Source organism: Mus caroli, chromosome 2 (genome assembly GCF_900094665.2).
Source record: "Mus caroli chromosome 2, CAROLI_EIJ_v1.1, whole genome shotgun sequence".
Lineage (NCBI taxonomy): Eukaryota > Metazoa > Chordata > Mammalia > Rodentia > Muridae > Mus > Mus caroli.
Genome location: NC_034571.1, coordinates 1314696 through 1335279, shown reverse-complemented (window position 1 = coordinate 1335279; position 20584 = coordinate 1314696). Strand labels below are relative to the sequence as shown.

General features: G+C 46.1%; 1 protein-coding gene across 8 annotated transcripts in view; it reads right to left on the bottom strand.

Moving 5' to 3' along the window:
* The window catches only part of Frmd4a (FERM domain containing 4A), a 584600-nt gene that overhangs the window by 113006 nt on the left and 451010 nt on the right, over positions 1 to 20584 (bottom strand). For all 8 annotated transcript variants that reach the window (XM_021186444.1, XM_029471433.1, XM_029471435.1 and 5 more), the window contains 2 exons: positions 18538 to 18630; positions 4784 to 4868 (listed from right to left, as the gene is read on the bottom strand). In XM_021186444.1, coding sequence (XP_021042103.1) covers positions 4784 to 4868; positions 18538 to 18630 — 178 coding nt within the window. The remainder of the gene's footprint in view (positions 1 to 4783; positions 4869 to 18537; positions 18631 to 20584) is intronic.

The window sequence follows — 20584 nt, the reverse complement described above, 5'->3', positions numbered from 1 at the left end:
GATATCAGGAAGAATATGAGTCTCCAGAATAAAAGTATCTACCTACCAGCCAAGAGATACAAAGTGTCTACAGAGACCAGTACTACTGAAATTTTAGATCAAGAGGAATGCAGAGAAAGGCCGCCAAAGATCCAGCTGTTGGGAGACAGCATGGGGAGTGGGGGGACATTTCCAATACATCACCTGATATTCTGAGAGATGCTGTTATGTGGTAGTCCTACATCTAATCAAACTGCTAAGCCAATGGTTCTCTCAACCTTCCTAACTAATGATGTGACTATTTGACACAGTTCCTCATGTTGTGGTGACCCCCAACCATAACTTTATTTCTGTTGCTATTTTGTAACTCTTATTTTGCTACTGTTACTAAGCAATGGGGCAGTATTCATATCAACCACAGCTGTATATAAAAAGATGGATCAGTATCCAGATTAAGTTTACATGGTATATATACACACACACACACACAGACACACACACACACTTTACCTAGTAATTATAATTCATAAAGGGTCATTTTACCTCCAATTCTGCTGCTTTCAACATAGTAACTGTTCTCTACACATGCATGATTGGTCCACCTAAGTACATTATTATGCTAACCCTGTCACGTACACCTGTATTTGTTCAGGGTATGTGATGGGGTTGGTGCAATGCCATCATGTCATGTACTCACGTGACAGTATCTACAGGTGCGTGGACCTGCCTAGAGATGATAGAGGAGTGGTGTCTCAGTTCCTAAAACCATCAGAAATATGTGCTTTCCGATGGTCTTAGGCAACCCCTGGGAAAGGCTCCTTCAACCCCCAAGAGGTCGTGACCACAGGTTGGGAACCACTGTTCTAAGATACCATGAAGGGAGGATAAAGACATTTTCAGACATGTAAGGATATCCTTTCTCCAGATTTACTTGGGGATGCTGTCCAGGAAAACATCTGTGTAAAACAAACAAGCAAACAAATCCCAGAAGACAGATGACCTAATACAGAGCGGGGGTGGGGAAAGACCCGGACAGGAAGGTGGCCTCCCACGAAGGAGTCATGAAACCCAGCCAAGTTCGTGTTGGAACTGGAGGGCAGAGGGTTCCAGGAGGAAGACTCAGGAACTCAATAGCAGCAGCAGTCACAGAACTCAAACCAGAGGTTGTTGATGAATCGCCATTGACGTTGAGACAGAGTACGAGAATAGATCTGGGAATGGGTGGGAACTGTGAGCAAAAGCCAACGGCTCGGAGAAGCCAAACAAGCGAAAACAAGACAACGAATCCCTTTAGGTAAAACAACTCATTGTCAAAAAAAGAAAAGAAAGAAAGGAATCACAGCCACGGGGAGATGCTTGGGTTAGTCATAATGTCACGCTGATGGTTGTTATGGCGTCTACCCAGAAGCATGCAACTACCCCGAGGAACCTAGGAGAGGGAGAGTGTGGGTGGCTTCGGGGACACACTAATCCCAGTCTCTCTTACGAGGAATTCATGAATGGAGAGGGGACAGATCGGGAAGGTCTGGGACATTTATTTAGAAAGAAAGAGGCAAATAATAGAAGCAGCAGCAACAGGACTCTAGAGGGCAGGCCTTGGGTGTGTAGGAGATGGTCACCTTTGCTATTGGGCCTTCAGGAGCGATTTGACCTCCACGGTTTAGGACAGTGTCTGTGCTTGTGTACGTGTGAACAGGTATGGCTGTCGGAGGACACCCTGTGGGAGGTTGGTCCCTGCTTCTGCCATGTGTGTCCTGGGAGGTCAAACTCAGTTTCCAGGTTTGGAGACGAGCACTATGACTGCCAAGCCACCATTGGACCTCTCTTTGCCCCTTAAGTTGTCTCCTATTACTTTAATAATAACAACACACACACACACACACACACACACTTTGTGTTGTGTTGGGGATTAAACAGGGCCTCTCACTAGTCACTACACACTCCTAGTTCTGATTAAACCCAGCCCCTGACTTCTTTAAATAATTTTTTAAAAGATGTTTTCTAATTTGTTTTTATTTTGTATATGTGTTTTGTCTGCATGCATCTATATATGGCATGTGAGTACCTGGTGACCAGGGTACATGAGGTCTCTTAAGACAGGAGTCACAGACAACTGTGAGCCACTATGTGGTTGATGGGAACCGAACCTGGGTCCTCTGTAAGAACAACAAGTGTTCTTAACTGCTGAGTCTCCTCTCAGCTGCTCTGCTCAGTGTCAAAAATACAACTTAATATTTTAAAATATAAATGGAAATAGGTCTGCAAAGAGGCATGGTAAATAGCTTATTTTACTTCAACAGCATAGTTCTAAAACACTGTAGGAGTTGGGTATGGTGGTGCAGGTCTGAAATTCCAGCTATTCAGGGGGCCAAGGCAGAAAAATTTAAGTTCAAGGATAGCATGGACTATATGGTGAGTTTAAGGCTAGCCTGGATAACCTGGTGAGAGATTGTGTTTTAAAAAAAAAAAAAAAGGTAAAAGGAGAGCCCAAGATATAGCTTAGCGGTAGAGTACTCGCCTAAAGCGGGTAAGGCCCTATGCTCAACCTGGAGTCTGCAAAATGCAAGCAGGCAAGTGCAAAGAAAAGCACCATCGCCAGGCCCAAAAAACAGCAAGTGGTTGGATACTGAACTCCAGGCACCAAAAAACAGCAAGTGGTCGGATACTGAACTCCTGGTGAAGTCAATATTTATGCGCACATCACCCTGCCTTCTGGGATAATGTCTCAGTGTACAGCTGGGACATGTGGGTGGCACAGAAAATTGTAGCCAAGAAAAGAATATCAGAATCCAAGTAACTTGATCAAGTGTGTGGCACAGTGCTAAGTACTTGTCTTAGGAGTTTCCCAGACGTGGGCTGGGCTTGCAATGTCGGCGTTTAGTCAAAAAGGAAAAATGAAGCTTGAAGACACTGAGGCAAACATTCATATTTAGTTCATGTTGGCCACAGAAAAACCTAACTATCTACAACCGTGTGGACGTCTGTTTCTGTCCCACGCTGTTGGACATGGCCGACAGGGCACTGTAGTCTGGTCACTCATAGTTCTTATGAACATCAGCCTCCTCCTTGGCAAAATTTCAGAAGGCTCACCATGAACACATAACCCTGTTAGTGAAATCTGTGTGCTTACAAAGGAAATATTTGGATGACGGAGGTTAAGCAGTGGTCCTGAGATGTTATTCTGTCTACACAAACTTTAGAGGAGCATTGCTCCATTCAAAGTCCATCTGGACTTTAAATGAGGCCAGTTTTAGAGGCGTGGCTGCTTGCACCTGCTCTTGGGAAATCTGTAATATTTGCTTCTGAGAATTTAATTTTCTTGGTTTCTATAAGCCCAGCAGGTATGAACAAGAGAAACCGAGCAACTCCAGGATACAGCTTCCTTCCCCTTTATACAGGGACACCCGGCAGGAAGTGGTATGAGTGCCCTTTCAAAAGCTCACTGATTTCTAGCCATTTATTTTAGCTCAAGTCTGCCACCTGGTGGACAGTGCTCAGTTTTGTTCTTTATCTCTCTCTCTCTCTCTCTTTCTCTCTCTCTCTCTCTCTCTTTAAATCAGAGCCTACCCATTCAATCAAACCAACCAACCCACCAGGTGCTCCTATAGTTTGTAAGGTATCTGGATACTATTATTCTTTCCACTCTATAATAAGAAAATTAAGGGTTAGTGGAAGGAAGGAATTTAAAACCTGGATCTACAATTAATGTCTTTTCCCACCAGTCAGCAAAACTTAAAGGACTGTTGTCTGTGTGCTCTGGGTTTGAGCCCAGTCAGTCTATGTCCTGGTTCATCAGTTACCACCAAGTGAAGTCTTTCTGCAGAGGGGAACCTGATTTCTACCAGGCCCTCCACCATTCTGAATGATGGAATTATCCCATGCAATCCAGCAAAGAACTTCCCCAAGAGAAAGCGGCAGTTGCTCCCCATCTCAGCCCACCTGCTTTGAAGTTTGGTGAGCCACTACAGTGCTTCAAAACAGGATTTACTGAACTAGGAAACTCGTAAGCCACGAGTTCTCCTTGGAATTTTCCAGTAGTATTTAGTGGCCACTTTACCAGAGACATGCATGCTCACATTTGAAGTTCTCTGGGTATACTCTGCAAAGAGAGTGACTTGGTGATTGCAGTTGGGCTCCCCTGAACCAAATGAGTAACTTTCTGCTTGTTAGATATGGAAGTCTCCCTGTGCCTCATCTTCCTCATGGGAGAGCTGTGAGGATCCAGGCCTCTCACATACAAGTCCAAGCCTGTGCTTCATGTGAGCTTCATAGGATGAATGTATGATGGATAGCTTTAACTGTCAACCTGGCAGAACCTAGAGTCACCTGGGAAGAGAGTCTCAGTGAGGGATTGTCTAGGTTAGGTCTGTGGTCTGTGGATGAGGGTCTTAACTAAGTTAACTGACATGGGAAGGCCCAGTCCACTGTTGGCGGCATCATTCCCTAGACATGGGCCCTAAACTGTAATATTAGAGGATAGAAAGCTGAGCTGAGCACAGGCAGGCAAGCGAGTGTGTGCACATCCCTTTCTGTCTGCTCTACACTGTGGATATGACGTGACTACTTGATTGATTTTTCGGCTACTTTGACCTCCTTCCCATGAAGAACACGCCCCTAAAGCCTGGACAGTGACAAGATCAGAAGAGGTCTTGTTTAGCTGGTGGATTTCCTCGCATGCAGTTTCTCAGTTATTAATAGCAATTAATTTATAAACAACTCTTCCTAATCAATAAACTGACTTGTGGGAAATATTTTGGTATTTTCTATTTCTTTTAGAAACTGAATGGGAAGAGCACAATCCTACCTTGTAGATGCAGGACTTGGCATTCAGGAAGAAGAGCTCAATGGTAGCATTGTCCTTCAGGTAGGAGATGCTCTCTATGTAGAATCTGCAAGAGGAAAAACCATGTGTAAGGCACAGGGGGCCTGGAAATCACTAAAGCTGAGCTGGGTGGCTTTAGAGTTTCCAGTGCTGAGTGAATAAAAAGCAAAGGGGCCATCAGAATCGTCTCTGATGCCTTCTTTGAGGGCACACCATGTCTTACACATATGTGCACAGGCATTTTCTAAATATACATTCAAGACCAATAAGCATATAAGAATACATTCCAGTCTCACTAAGCACTAGGGAAATGCAAATCAAAAGCCTAATGAGCTATCAATCTATGTAACTCCAATGTTCTGAGATTCTTAGTTTTCTACACAGTGAAGTAATTTTTATTATATTAAATATATAGTAGTGGGATGGGAGAGATAGCTCACCAGTTAAGAGTGTTTACTTGCTGGAGGTCCCAGGTTCAGTTCCCAGCACCCCTATCAGGTAGCTCACAACAGCCTCTAACTCCAGTTCCAGAGAGTCCAATGCCCTCTGGCACCTATGAGGTACACACAAACTCATGGAGGTGCACACACATACACATACACTACTCTAAACCTAAATAGCCTTATAACACATACAGGAGTTTTTGCACTATAACAACAGCCTTCCTCTGAGGACAAAGCAGTTCTAGCTAGTAAGTTATTAGTTAATAAGAGGGGTGTGTGTGTGTGTGTGTGTCTATGTGTATGCCCACATATGTATGCAGTGTTCATGGAAACACGTGTTCACATGCTTATGGACATCAAAGGACAAACCTGAGTGTGGCTCCTTAGGGACTGTCCACATTTAGGAACAAACAAACAAACACTGGCCTGGAGCTTACCAACTACACTCTGGTGGCTAGACAGCAAGTCCTGGGGTTTCATCTCTGCTCCTCCACTCGCAGTAGTGGGATTAGAAGCAGGTGCAACCATTCCTGATTTCAGGTAGGTTCTGGGGATCAAACTCAGATCATCGTGCTTGTGTGGATCGACAAGCACTTTACGGAAGAATTGCTTCACCAACCCTGGGCGCTGATTTAAAACCCAACCCCAAAACCTTTAAAATTCACACCCAAGGGCAAAACGTGGATGTGTGTGTGTGCACACGTGTAATGACCTAACAAGTATTAATAAACAAGCACTATAAATTTTGAGTTTTCATGGTTTTTTTTTTGGGGGGGGGTTGGTTTTTGTTTTTTCCAGTGATGAGACACCAAATTCCTGCACATAGTTTTCAAGGAAATAAACCCAACCTCAAAGTGGCAACAAAGCATTACTTATAGTCATCTGAAAGTGAGGGTAGACTGAGGCAGACTGGGCTACTTCAGCTGAGAGGCCAGCGGCATCTCGGGTCCACCTGTCTGTCCCACACTCCTCTCCAAAGCTCTTTCAAGCCAAGTCTCCACAGACAGGTTGAATGTGGCTCTCACAGCGCTGTGTTAACTATGACGATGTCAGACTCTGAGCTGCCTTCTACTTCTCTTTCCTTACCTGATGTCCAATGTCTTGTTCTGCTATTTCTCTCATGTTACTTTTTAAAAATTGTAATCATTGTAGAGCTATGCTTTTAAAGGAGAATGTGCTCTGTTCAATGGAGCAGCAGGCAGTGGTCACCCGGCCCTCAGTGGCTTCTGATGTGCCTCCCTGAGGGTGGTGAAGAATGACTGAATCCCAAGGCACATGGCGAGGCTGGGAGAAGTGCTCTTAACGCTGTGACAGGCATGCATGCTAAGCCAAATGAAAACTGAATTCTTATCAGATGGACTGTGTGGATTTCTCTCAAGATGAAACATGCGGACATTATTTAAGTTTGCATTAAACATGCCTTTATATACATCAATTCAGAGTTAATTAAATCCTTTAATCAGATAATGCAACCGCCCGTTTGGTCTAAGGATCCATACAGGGTGTTTGAGGGAAACCCAGACTAGACTCGATGGGCACTGGTCCCTTGGATTCTAGGAAATAGACAGACAAGCGGGGTGCAGAGGGGAAAGTGGGCAAAGTAAGAAGCAAATGCCCTGGCCGTTCAGCACCATGACACCCTGATGATGAAAATCCTGGAAGTCAAGCACCAGAGGTCCAACCTTGGCTATCTAATCTGTGTGACTTATGGCATGACACATCACTGTATCGGGCTTCTCTTTTGCTAACTGTAGAGGAGAGTGGGACTCGAAAGATCTCCACGTAAGAAGTCTTTTTATTTTTTTAGATACTAGGAATGAATTTAAACCAAAATAGCTTCCTCAGCCTGGACACCCACATCCTCCTCCTCCTCCTCCTCATCATCATCATCATCACAGCAGCAGCAGCAGCAGCAGCAGCAGCAACAACAACAAGCCAAAACTGAATTTAGTGGTACACACCTATAATCCCAGCTGTGGGAGGTCCCAGCTGGAGAAATGGAAGTTTACAGTCACCCTTAGCTACATAGCAAGAGTTTGAGGTCAGCCTAGGCTACACAAAACCTTATCTCAACACACACACACACACACACACACACACACACACACACACACACACACACACAGCAAAATTCTCTCTTCGCAAAACCCAGGTCTGGCAGGCCAGTCTCAGAACCCTCTCTCTGGTCTGTAGACTGTAGACTAAGCGAGTGAGCGATGTGTGTGAAGAAGCTGCTCTGGTGACTGTGTGCAGGTGCCAGTGAACCTGGTGTCACTCAGAGACAGGCCGGTCACCTCCATCAACAGACAACAGCAACTCACTGCAAAGTCAGAGTTAGCAAAATTCCAAAGGATTACTGAATGGTCCTCATGTGCAAAGCCCGTGAGAGGGGATTGGTCGTTCTCTAGCTGCGCTGTCGTTGGTAAAGGGCAGGCAGAATAACAAACTGGAAAGAAGAGAGAAAACGAGAGGAATAAAAACAACACAGACAGGGAAGCACTTTGAAAATTGGGCTATTTTAGACTCCACAAATGTAGACTCAAGTTATCACATAGTGGAAAAGTCACCGTTAGCCTTCGGGGGAGTCTGCTATTATCCTAGTACTGTGTTCCGTTTTGATAGTGAGACATGGACACAGTGGGGTAATGGCTGGCTGGGTGAGTATGGGACTGCACTCCTGGAAGTTTATGCTGGCTCAGAGATCACCTGACAGCTGTGCTTCTGCTCAAGCCATCCCACAGAGGACGTTGCTATGGCTCCTGCTCTCCCACCCCCAGCTCCACCATATATGCAAGCACAGCCCCTCCCCTGAGCTCCTGGGGCACTGCTCAGCACACTTCCTCAGCCCTGTCATTTCTGACAACCCAGGCCTCTGGGAGGGATGGGGCATTCCACTGTTATCTTTGTGCCTCTAGATCAAGTACAGAGCCTGACATAACTGCTAACATTGATGCTCAGCTTTTCTCCAATCTGTCCCACCTTGGTCAGAGTCTCTAAGGGGTAGTATGCTACTTTCTTGTCATTGTGAAGGAACACCTCACAGAAGCAATGAAAAGGAGGAAGGACTCATTTGGGGTCGATGTTTGGAGACACCAGTCCAGCGTGGCGGGGACAGCGTGACAGCTGAGGGGTCGTTCAGAAGGGTTTGCTCGTGTTTTGGTGGATGGTTTAGGAAGCACAGAGCTCAGGCTGGAACTGAGACAAATATATCCTCCAAAGTTTCCCTCCAGCAACCTGCCTTTACTAGATAAGTCCTACGTCACAAAGGTTCTGTGCAGTGTCCCCAAATGGCAGCACCAGTGGGGCCCGAACGTTCAACAAATGTATGTGATTGTGTGTGTCTGTGCCTGTGTGTGTGTCTGTGTCTCTCTGTGTGTGTATGTCTGTGTCTCTGTGTGTGTGTGTGTCTTTATTTCGGTGTCTTTCTGTGTGTATATGTGTGTCTGTGTCTCTGTGTGTGTGTGTGTATGTGTGTGTACATGTGTCTCTGTGTGTGTATCTGTGTGTATATGTGTGTATGTGTGTGTCTGTGTCTTTCTGTGTGTATGTGTGTGTGCATGTGTCTGTGTCTGTGTGTATCTATCTGTGTGTGTGTGTGCGTGTATGTGTATAATTCAGATTTAAGCCACATCAGCAGAGAAAGAGTAAGGACAAAGAAATAACAAATGATAAGCAAAATGTCATAAAACTTCAGGTGTGGGGTCTCACCCCCCAACACAGCCAGGTTTCAGGCTACTTTCTATCTCTCCCTGTCTACACAGAAAGTGGTTAAAGCATGGCTGCTGATTTGCTTGTCTCTTAATGACAAAAACCCACCAGTGACCTCCCAAGCCTGATAGGGAAGGCTTATCACCATAGTAATGTTTGAATGGAAACCCATGGGGTCTGAAATAGTCCAATTTTCCAAGTCCTGTGTCTTTATCCCGTTTGCCTTAGTCCTCAACTAAAGCACAGAGATGTCCTGTGTATCCCCCTCCTCAGCCCCAGGCTTCTCCTGAAGACTATTTCCTAAGAACCCAACACTCCACTTCTCCCTTCCGCGCTGTGGTAATGGAGAAGTAAATGAGGCGGCAGCCCTGCTGTCTCAGGCGCCCGCTTCCGTTTTCATGGACGTCTACCATCTGGCAGGCGAGTCCAAGGAGGTGCAGAAATGACAAGCATGGCTAGGAGAGAGGTGGAAGGGAGAGAGAACAAGAGAGGGAGTGGGGGAGGGGGAGGGGAGGGAGAGAGAGAGAGAGAGAGAGACAGAGAGAGCAATCCTGCTCTTGACAGAAATCAGAAAACAGTTTTCTGTTAACCTTTATCACCAAGACAACAGACCGGAAAATCCTGGAGGCTCGGGACCTGACATGTGTTTGTTTATAACCTTGGGTTTTTAATTCATCCTGAACTTTCTATCTGTGCTAGGAAACTCTGAAGTGAAATGTCTGGATGAAAAGAGACCCGAGACATCTCACTCCCACCCTGGGCGGGCACAAGGTTGAAGAGATTTCTGGGGAAATGAGGGTTTGCAAGAAAAGTCGAGATTGTCCTTTCCAAAAAACTAGGCTTTTATGAACATCTGGTTTGTGGTCCCCTGTGTCAGTAGGGGGCACTGTTGCTCCTCCTTAACTGCCCATGTAGGGAAGGGATGGCTTCCTCAAACAGTTTACAAAGAACCTTCTGAGTGAGTGCAGGGAAAATAAAAGATGTATCTTCCGCTGCAAGGGTCTGCACAGGCAACCCAGGTCTGCTGGGCATTAACCGTATCTTTACAATGCGTGAATGTCAGCCAGTCCATAGAGCTAGTAAGCTACCCATGGCCATCAGAGCTCTAACTCTCAAGTATGACTAAGGGGCCCAAAGTCTCACTTCTACAACCTCTACTGACTTTCAAATGCTGCCATCATCTCTTCTCTCATGGTCCCCTACCCTTCTGACTAGAGACATGTTCCAGACGACCTGGGAAAGGCCCTAGGTTGGAAAGCTCATTGGAATCATAGTCATTTAAATTAGCCAATCCCAAGCCTGTTTTCCCAGCTCAGCAGTGGCTTTCCATAGAAAGCCCAGTAGAGGATACTGCCTTCTTTTCCCTAGCCCCCCTTTGCCTCCCAACTCTCCCAGCACCATGTGACATCACCTCTTCTCTTGGGCTCTGTCACAGGACATTTTCAACCCTTGATCTGTTGGCTTCATCATACTTGAATAGCAAGACAAACCCCTGTGTGTGGATGCACATGTGTCTGTGGAGGACAGAGGAGTGCTTGGCAGAGTCCTTTCTCTCTTTCCACCTCCTGGGTTCCAGGGAGAGAACTCAGGTCATCAGGCTTGGCAGCTGTCAGGCCCCAAGGAAACTCCATTTCCCCGAATTCTGGTGGTTAGACAAAAGCCAGCATTCCTCAGGAAGCCATGAAGCTGCTTCCCCCTCTACCAAAGAGCCATTCCCTTATCACTGGCACTGGCACCACCGATCTGTGGTGCTTATTTGTATACTAAAGTGCACGCTGGCTTCCAGGCTCCCAGCATCACAAGTACAAGCCCACATTTCAGAGTCCATGCTAGCATCCTGGGCCTTCTCAGCACCACCTTTAGCTCATGGGCTTCCCTCCCCAGATACTCACTTCTCTTTATAGCCCTGCTATTTCAAACCCCTCCCCCCATTTTGCTCCATGTTGGTCTTCTCCTTCTCTTTCTCTCTCCTCTAACCCCATGGTCAAATCCAGACTGCTGGTCGTGTTCTATTGCCTTCTCTGCTCTGTGCTCTTCCAGATGCCTCTGGCTGTTTTCTTCCTCACACCTATAATAAACCCTTCCCCTTAACCATACCTTTGAGCTGGCCATGCCCTCAGCTTATTCAGTCTTACCCCCACCAGTCATTTCTCCAACCCACAAAATGTACATATTAAAATAAGTTATTCTCCACACACACCAGGAATAATCTTAGTGCTTTCTTCTGAGCTGAAAGGAACAACTGTCTAGGCTGAGGTCAAAGCCGGCCAGGATGCTTTGTAACCTCCAGGAGCCATGTCACACCCACAGCAGCTCAGAGGACTCGGGACTCAATATTTTATCCCAGTCTGAAGTCAAGGTATGTACTCCATTCTCGTTGCTTGAATGATTATACATCTGGACCTGCCTGCCTGCGGTCTTGGGGAATGGCATCTCTTTTTTTTTTTTTTTTTTTTTACCTCACAGAGGCTTTGAGCTAAGGCTGTAACTGACCTCTATCCAGATGACGTCAGCCAGCGAGAGCTCTGCCAGGCCCCTGCCCCGCTGCCACTCTTGCAGCTACCTCTTGGCACTTGGGGAACCACTGAATATTTACAGCAAATGTTAATTAAACGGGCCAGTGGTTTCATTTTGTAATGAACACAAATGTCACATTTGGAACGCTGACTTTCGGTGGTGAAGAGGGGGTGATAATAATGTGGATGGTAAGCTGTGGATTTCTGCAGCCAAGTGCCTCTGATACTTAGAATTTCAGAGGCTTTACTTTGTAACCAGGGACCCAGCTGAATTAAGGCAAGGTTGGGTTAGCTAGGCAACTCCAATAAGACACCATTGTTCTTTCAAGGAACAGGAAGTAGCAACTATTGTCTCAATCAGGGAGAGAGACATCCTCAGGGCCAGAGAATCTTCTTCTAGATAATAGCCAGTCCCTTGTTGTCAATTTCCTATAGTTTATTTCAGTTTGTTGTTCATAAAACTCGAGGTCTGAAGAGATAAATCTAATATTTATTCTCCCACAAACACAGCGGCTAAGTTTGGGGATTTAACTGAATACACACTTCACGGCACTCCCCCGATATGTAGGAATTTTTCCAAGCACAAATCTGGGCCCACAAAAATGCATAGACTTCCTTGGCTATGTAGCTATGTTTCCCTCCCATTTCTTTTTTCTGGACCCGTTATTAGATTGCTGGACCTTGCCTTACAGCAGTCACAATGGCTGGGCGAGCTCTTGATTAGCATGGTCAGAGGGGAGCAGGCAGAAGTGAAGCTGAACAGGTAGGTGGAGGTACACACTAATGATAATGGGGGATCATTAGCATCGAGCATTCTAGAAAGGTGCCCAATGGCAGCAGGGGAGGAGGGGAGGAGGGCCAAGGCCAGAAGCAGAGTTGAGCAAAGAGAACGAAGCTCTGGGAGTGGGTTAGAGAAGCAGGTAGGAATTGCAGCCAATGGCGCATGCTTGGCAAGTGGGGTGGGGGTGGGGAATCTAAGATGCAGAAAAGTAAAAGCAGCAAGAACAAGAAAGGAGGGAGGGAGGGAGGGCCGTGGGCACGGGTGGGCACGGGTGGGAGGGCGGGCTGTGGGCTGACTCTCAGGGACCTGGGTTGTGGAGGGGAGGAGGGGCGGAGCTGGTGAGGGAGCGTCCGTGTCAGTTACAGGGATGATGGACTGCTGTGGAACGTGTGTGTGAGGGGCAGGAAAGAGATGACGTCAATGGGTTCAGGCTGCACTTGGGTGCATAGCCATAGTAGCTGAGGGGACCCTGGGATATTGATAGAGGTCAGGGCTGGGAGAGGGGGGTGGAACTGTCAGTGAAATGAGGGTACTGGGAGCCAGGGACGAGCATGCACACACACACACACACACACACACACACACACACACACACACACACACACACTGGAAGAGTAAGGGAAGAGACAAGTGAGGCAAACACCAACATGGAGCGGAGCAGGGGAGCCTGTGGCAGAGTCATGCACGGAGACAGAAGATTCGGATTAGAACCTCACAGCAGCACAGACTTGAAAGCCCACCAAGGTAAGCTTGGTAAGCCACAGCCAGGGCCACAGAAGGCCATATCAGAGGGGCGGGCTGCTACAAGCTGAGAAAGCAGTGACACATGTCGTGAGGGAGGGAGCAGAGAAAGAGCAATGGCTGGGTGCACCATGGGAGAGAATTTCCTTCAGGCAGTGAGAGAAGATGTGCCCCTAATGAGGATGAAGCCAGGATAAAGTAGCTGAGCAGTGAAGAGCTCTGAGGCAGGGGACAGCTGGAACCTAAGTGCTTGCTGCAGCTCTGGTAATATTGAACGAAAAGGGAAGAGTGACTTCAAGAGGCTGAAGCAAGTCTTCTGAAGGATGTGTGTATACGTGTGTACATGAATATGTATTTGTGTGGCTTTGAATATGTATATGTGGGTGATTGCATGATATTTATGTGCATTTATCTGTATGTTTTGCATGTGTGTATGTTTGTGTATATGTGTAGGCGTTGTACACATGCATGTTTATATGTGTAATGTGTGTGTGTGTACGTAGACGGACACAGGATCTACAAAGATGAAGCTGATATAATCAAGTCGGTAGGGAAGGAGGTAGGTAGATGGAGTGCATTCATTCACATTGGCTTTTGTTTTCTCAGACAAATCACAAGGGTCAGCATCTTCTTCCAGCAAAAGGGGACATCATTAGAGAAGCAGCAAATTCCAGACACAGTTCTTCTGTGAAGCTAGCTCACCTCAGTGGAGAATCTGCCTTCTCTCTTGGAGAAAATAAATGAGCAGTTTGTTCGAGTGCTGCTTGGGCAAGCTGAAAAGGGAGGCTCAGATCACAGAGTGTGCTAGACTCCTGCGGCCAGGACTGGGATGACAGCTACCTGGAGACACTGATGCAGGAGTTCATGTGACAGCACATAAGGGGCTGAATTCAGGGAGGAAACAGGAGAGAAAAGGGTAGAGAGAGGCTTTGCATTGGAGAATCCAAGGACTTAAGAACAGGAAGAGGATTGGGGAGAGCTCAGGACTTACAGTCCACACAAGAGGATGAATAACAGCATCACAGAACCACAGAATCATGGAAGCAGGAGGTTAGGGGAGAAAAGAGAACGGGTGGCCCAGTTACAAATGCTTTGGACCTGATGAGCTCAAAGCACTCAGGTGAGGCTGTGTTTAGGAAAACACTGAACAGAGAAAAGTGCCACCCTCTGGAAAGACCCACTGGGCAGGAGCTGGAAAGGAAAGACTATATCTGTTGTCTAACTCGTACAAAGAAATAGCAGACAAGAATTGATGAGCTGTGCTTGACTTTACAGAGAACCCAGGTTTGCTTCTCAGTACCCATCCCAGGTAGCTCACAACTGCCTGTAACTCCAGTTCCAAGGGGTCCAAAGCCACCTTCTGGTCTCCCAGGGCACTTGGTGCATACACACACACACACACACCCCATTAAAGAAATAAAGAAGGCAATGTTTGATTGTAAATGGAATTTGGAGATCAAAAAAATGATCTGCATGTAGGTTTACATGTGCACATGTGTGTATACCCCCATATATATATTTTCCTGCGTGAGCTCTTGTACAGGCCTGAGGTCACTGCCAAGTGTCTTTCTCAATCACCTTTCTACTTTGCTTTTGAGATAGTCTCTCACTGAACCCAATACTTGCCATTTCAGCTATGAGTCCTCAGGAACCTCTCCTGTCTGCCCCAGCTCCTCAGATCTCAGTCACACTGAGCTTTTACAGTGGTGCTGGGGTCTGAATTCAGCCCTTCGTGTTTGCTCAGAAAGCTGTTTACCCACTGAGCACCCCTACCGATGGAATTATTTTTCTGAGACAGAATGGCTTTGAAGCAATCCCCCTGCCTTAGGTTCTGCAGTGCTAGGATTACAGGTATGCACCACCACACTGGGGATTTTCCTATAATGAGCATTCCCTGAGATTCTTGCTAAGGCCAACTGAAAGTACAGTAGGCAGGGGTGTCATTTCCTGCTGCAGAGCAGAAGTAGGTGCCATGCAGGCATTGGACAGTCTGGTTTCTAGTTCTTGCTATAGTTAGCAACTATTGAACATTCCCGGCTCCCCTGTCACTGGGTTTGGGTAGAGAAAATAGCTTGGGGTGCCCTGAAAAACATGCACACCTGAAGAGACCTCAATACTCAATGCTTTGCTGCCGGGGTTTGAATCCCCAAACCTACACACAGCTGGCGTCTGCACTGACACTTGGCATGTGGCCAAGCCTGGTGCTTGCTTGCTTCTTGTTTTTTTTTTTCTTCTTCTTCAATAATACTGACAAAAAGCACCAAGAAAAGGAACAGTGCTTAAAGAGTGAGAGACCTTCACCTCACCTCAGTTTTAAAGTGTAAATGACTTGGTGTGTATGTGTGTTCAAATGTTCATACAAGTACATGCATGCATGTGTAGAGGCCTGAGATCACCTTCCAATGTCACTCCTTTGGAGTGGCCCACTTCGGTTTTTGAAGGCAGATCTCTCACTGGTCTGGAACTCATCGAGTAAGCTAGGCTGGCTGGCTGGCTGGCAATCCCACGATTCTTCTGTTTCTCTCTCACTAGTGCTAGGATTCCAGGCACTTGCTACCATGCTCAGCTCTTTCTACAGGAACTCGGGTTCTAACTGAGCTCCTGTAACCCCTTTATTGACTGAGCTATCCCCAGAGCCATACAGATTTTTTTCCTTTGAGAAAGATCATACCATAAGATTATATGGTATATAACCTTAGCTACCCTAGAACTCCGTGTAAACCAAGTTGGCCTCGAACCCACAGAGCCTCACCGCCCCTGCCTCCCTAGTGCTGGAATTAAAGGCATGTAACCTTCAGGTCCCGCCATAAATTTTTTTCAGAGATAAAATCATTTACTAATTATTTATTATTTGGTTCAGTAAAAAAAAATAATGCTATACTGGGGGTGAGTTTACCATTGTAGGGGTGGGGGGTCAGTTTCATAGTTTACAATGTAAAGCATCTCAAATGACAGTTTGGGGTCCTGGTTGTGCACTGAGTAGGTCTCGAACATGTTAAATACTCCTTCTACACTGCTCCTTGATTGTTGCCCAGTCAGAACCGTGAGGCTTCTGTGAACAGCTTCTGCCAGTTTAGTTCTCTAATGATTTTGCTAAGGTAATTGGAAGAATGACAATTCAAACACACATCTATGTGTTATCAAACTGCAAGTTGGTCAGACCTACAGACCTCAGCATCTTTGTACCAGAATGCCTCTTTGGGGGGAAATTTTCCTCCAGATTTGAAGAGGCAAAGTTGTTAGAATAATTATTTCAAAGCGAATCACAACACACAGATTTCCAGTACATATGTTAACAATTGCACACAGATTGGGCCAGCAAGATGGCTCTGTGAGGAAAGAGTCTGCCGTGTCAATCATGCCTGACAACCCGGGTTTGATCCTAGAATCCATGCAAAGGTGGAAGGAGAGAAAAGACTCCGCAAAGTCCTCTGCCCTCTGCACTGTGACACATAAGCATGCAAGCATACACACACTTCACACACACATGTTCACACTTGTTCACATATGCACACACACATGCACACACACATGCATGCATGCGCACACACAAACACACACACACACACATACATTCATGCACAATGATAAAACTACAATAATAAATTGCACCTAAATTGCAATGTCTTTGTACCAACTCTCAGCATAAACAATAAAATCTCAATTATGGTTTTAGAAAAAAAGCTGTGTAAGGAAGAGGAGCCTACCATGTGGCCAAGTCTGTGCCTCCGCCTATGATGATAAGTTAATGAACCAAGTCTGTCCTGATCCAACCGTCCCCTCTCACTGGAATTGTTAGCTTTGTTTTATAAGGTTATTCCCCATTCATCTGAGACACCATTAGAGAGAATATGGCACTGAAATCATCCCATCAGTAATGGAAATGGCTGAGATTAGCTCTGATATCCCTGCAGCTGTTAAGCAAATCAGAAAGGCATTAACTGCAAGCTGAAATTTACTCCGGCAGCTGAGGTAAAGACGCACACTCCAGCCTGTTAAATGGACCCTTTAGCTCTTTACTTGAGACTTGGGGGATGCTGTTTGCGGAGGCAGGACTGTTACGTCTAGAACTGCAACCCTGACCCTGCTCTTCAGGGAGGAATGGCCTGCAAGCCCTCTCCACCCCCACTTCTGCTTTCTGTGAGTGTATTTAAGAGGAGCAGGGTCTGAGGAGTTGGCAAAGAGCCATTCTCATCTGAAGACCAAGGATGTAGTGTAGTCATTAGCACACTCAAAGCCCTGGGTTCAAGCCTCAGAACCAGGAGAAAAATAAATAAATCAAAACAAAGGCCCCCAGTTCCTCTCCAATACTGGTGACTGTTTTAGAAAGAGTGCTTTTAGGGGCTCTATGGTTGGGTGGGTGCTCAGAGCTGATGTGTCTGGAAACACTATCTCCGGACTCTGCTGCTTATTTGCATTTTGATTCTCCTTTAGGCTTCTAAGCCTATTTGCAAACAGAAGTGATCAGTCCTGGGCTCTTCAGAAAACAGTGAAAAGGTTAGACCCCTAAATGATCTATACTAGGAGCAGGTGAGATGGCTCCACCTGTGAGTGGCACTTGTCACCTATGCCTGAAGACTAAAGTCTGGTCTCTGGAAACTAGATAAAGATGGAAGAAGAGAATCATCTCCAAGAGGTTGTCCTCTAACATCCACACGCATGCAGTGGCATGTATATGCTTATATATACACAAAACAATGGAAAATTTAAAAAGTGTCATATGACATATGCATATCGTATTTTTCTTTTTTTGTGGATGGTATGTGTACGTATGTTTGCAAGTGTCCATAAGCATGTGGAGACCAGAGATTGACCCTGGGTGTCCTTCTTGATTGCTCACTAATATATTTAATAAGACATAGACTCTTGTTGATCTCAGAATTAGCAAGTCTAACTAGCCAATATGCCTGAGGGACTCCCTGTCTCAGCCTCTTGAGGACTGGGACTGTAGGCAAGTTCTATGTCCACCTAACTCTACACACACACACATACACACACACACACACACACACACTCAAAGTCTGCAAGTGTTTTATCCACTGAGTTATCTCCTCAGTCCTCTGACATCTTTGATACTTTGTCCTCCCTTGTCAGAAAGGACATTTCAGTCAGTCCTATTTGAGATAAATTCTATACATTTCAAGTGGCATTTGTGACAGAATCAAAAACCACAGAGACTTAATATAGAGCTTTCAGTGGCACTGAAAAGAATATCAGGACTCATTACACAACACAAGACTCAGTTTACTCTGAGATATATGACCCTCTCCATCCTCTTCCCTAAAATAAAGCTTTATCTTCATTTGGCACACGACCCTTCATACAGTCTGTGTGACAGTCTGTGACCACCTAACACACTGCTGGACCCAGAGCAACCACACCAGGAGTTTTCCTCTTCTTGGAATACAGCTGTGCTATGACTTTTATCCTTAATCACAGACCAAGACACACTCAATCTGCACTTTCCTTTTAGTCTCTTCATTCTTCTAGACTCTTCTGATGAAGAACAAGGAGATGGAAGCAGGGAGGTGTCCCAGGGGTACCTACCTGACACAGAAGTACAGAACCACTGGCCCAGACTTTTTGGGGAAGTCATGCTCCAGGACTCTCCGATCGAGCTGGAGCCAATTCAAGTGTCCCCTGGAGAAAGGAGAGACAGGCTGGTTAGGTTGTTGGATTGTGTAGGTGTTTGGAGATGAGGGTCTCCACAGGCAGAACCCACTGGATCGTGGGAATCCTTCCTGGGATTCCAGTATTGGAGGAACACACAGGAATTCTCTGGGGAGGGGGGAGAGTTCTCGAGAGAAGTGTTGTCTGGCGGGGACAGGATAGGAGGCACAGCCCTAAGATGAGAGGTGCTAACTGCTTCCTATAGCCGCAGCTCACTCCCTTGGCCTGCGTTCCCTTTCTACCGCTCTGGGCTGTGTGTTTTTCCTATAGGACTCGACACACTTTAATAACATGCCAACAATCCTCACATCGTCCTGCTGGAAGCAGTTGAGATACCACATGAGCCACAGGTTTTTTAACCGTGACCCTGCACAGGATGAAACCATGATTCTGTTTCTAGGCACTCAACTTTCTTCCACATAAAAGGAAGCATCTGTCTACATAGTCTCTCACACTAGAGTTCACAGGCACTGTATATGGAGAGACACTAGGATGGCCCAACCTTAAAACAATTCCAGGGTTTACCAGCAGCAGATTGAATGAATGAATGAATGAATGAATGAATGGAGGCACAATCCCCATATGGAATCCTATGCAGCAACGCTATCACTGTAGGTGGTATATAGGGGTGAGCCTGAAAATACGTAAGTTGAATGAAGAAGTTTTAAATGAAAGAGTTTAACAAGTGTATAGATGACATGATCTATTTATGTAAAACTCTAGAAAGCACAAACTAATCTTTAGCTCCTGAAAACAGGTTTGGGGAGAGGGATGCTGCAGGGGACATATCCATAGGGAAATGTTTTAGAAGGGCTAGCTATGTCGTGAGGGATGCTGCAGGGGATATATCCATACGGAAATGTTTTAGAAGGGGTAGCTATGTCATTAGCTGAATATTGGTTTGATTAAAACAAAAACGAGGGTCTCACCCATACTGGCCTCACATGTATGACATAGTCCATGATGACGTCACCTGACTTCCTGTCTCCATCTCCTATACACCACAATGTTCTGCTTTCCTTTGATACTTATCTGGTAATGGGTTGACTAGAAACCAATGTATAGTGCTGGGTAGGGGCAGAGAGAGAGGAGGTGGGATTGTCCTGTGAGAGATCCTGCTCCTGGGGGAATGGCGTCCCTCCGACTACTTCATCTAGTCTTCAACCGTCAGGCAGAATGAATGGTGAGCTACCTCAGGGCCCCTGCTGTCTCTGCCTCCACTGTGTTGGGATTATAAACACACTCCATGATGTCTGTTATTGCCCTTCACAGACTGACCCATTCCCAGAGCCTGAAGTTATTATAGGCGTGGAAGGGTAGAGGTGGGGCTGGGAGCTCATCAAATGGGAGAATGTGGGGACGTTTGATACCCTGGATTCCTAAGTAAACAAGTTCACCAAGGATGGTCTAGGAATCCCCTCACAGCCAGAGAAAGGGAGAGCCAAGCGGGATGTGTGCCTGAGAAGATTTATTAGAAACCAGAGGCTACTGATTCCAGTAGAGTCCGCCCTTCCTTTTTTATTAACACCAAATTGTTTGCTCCAGTACATCACTGTTAGGCTTCTTCTAAATGTCTTTTTTTGCATATGTGTATGTGTATGCATATGTGTGTATGTGTGTGTGTGTTAGAAAGTGTAGAGTGCACACATATGCAGTACAAATGCATGTTCATGTGTGGGTAGACCAGAGGGTGATGTCCGGTGTCTTCCCTGGTCACTGTCCTCTATACATATTGCAACAGGGACACTAACTTGAACCCAGAGCTCAGTAATTTGCCTAGGTTAGCTAGTCGGCTTGCTTCAGCGAACGTCTCCACCCCGCAAGCCTTGCCGGCAGCTCAGCATGTACATGCGACCCGAAGATCTGAACCTGGTCTTGATGTTTGCACTTCCATGAGCCATCTCTCTTAGATTTGTCTGCAATA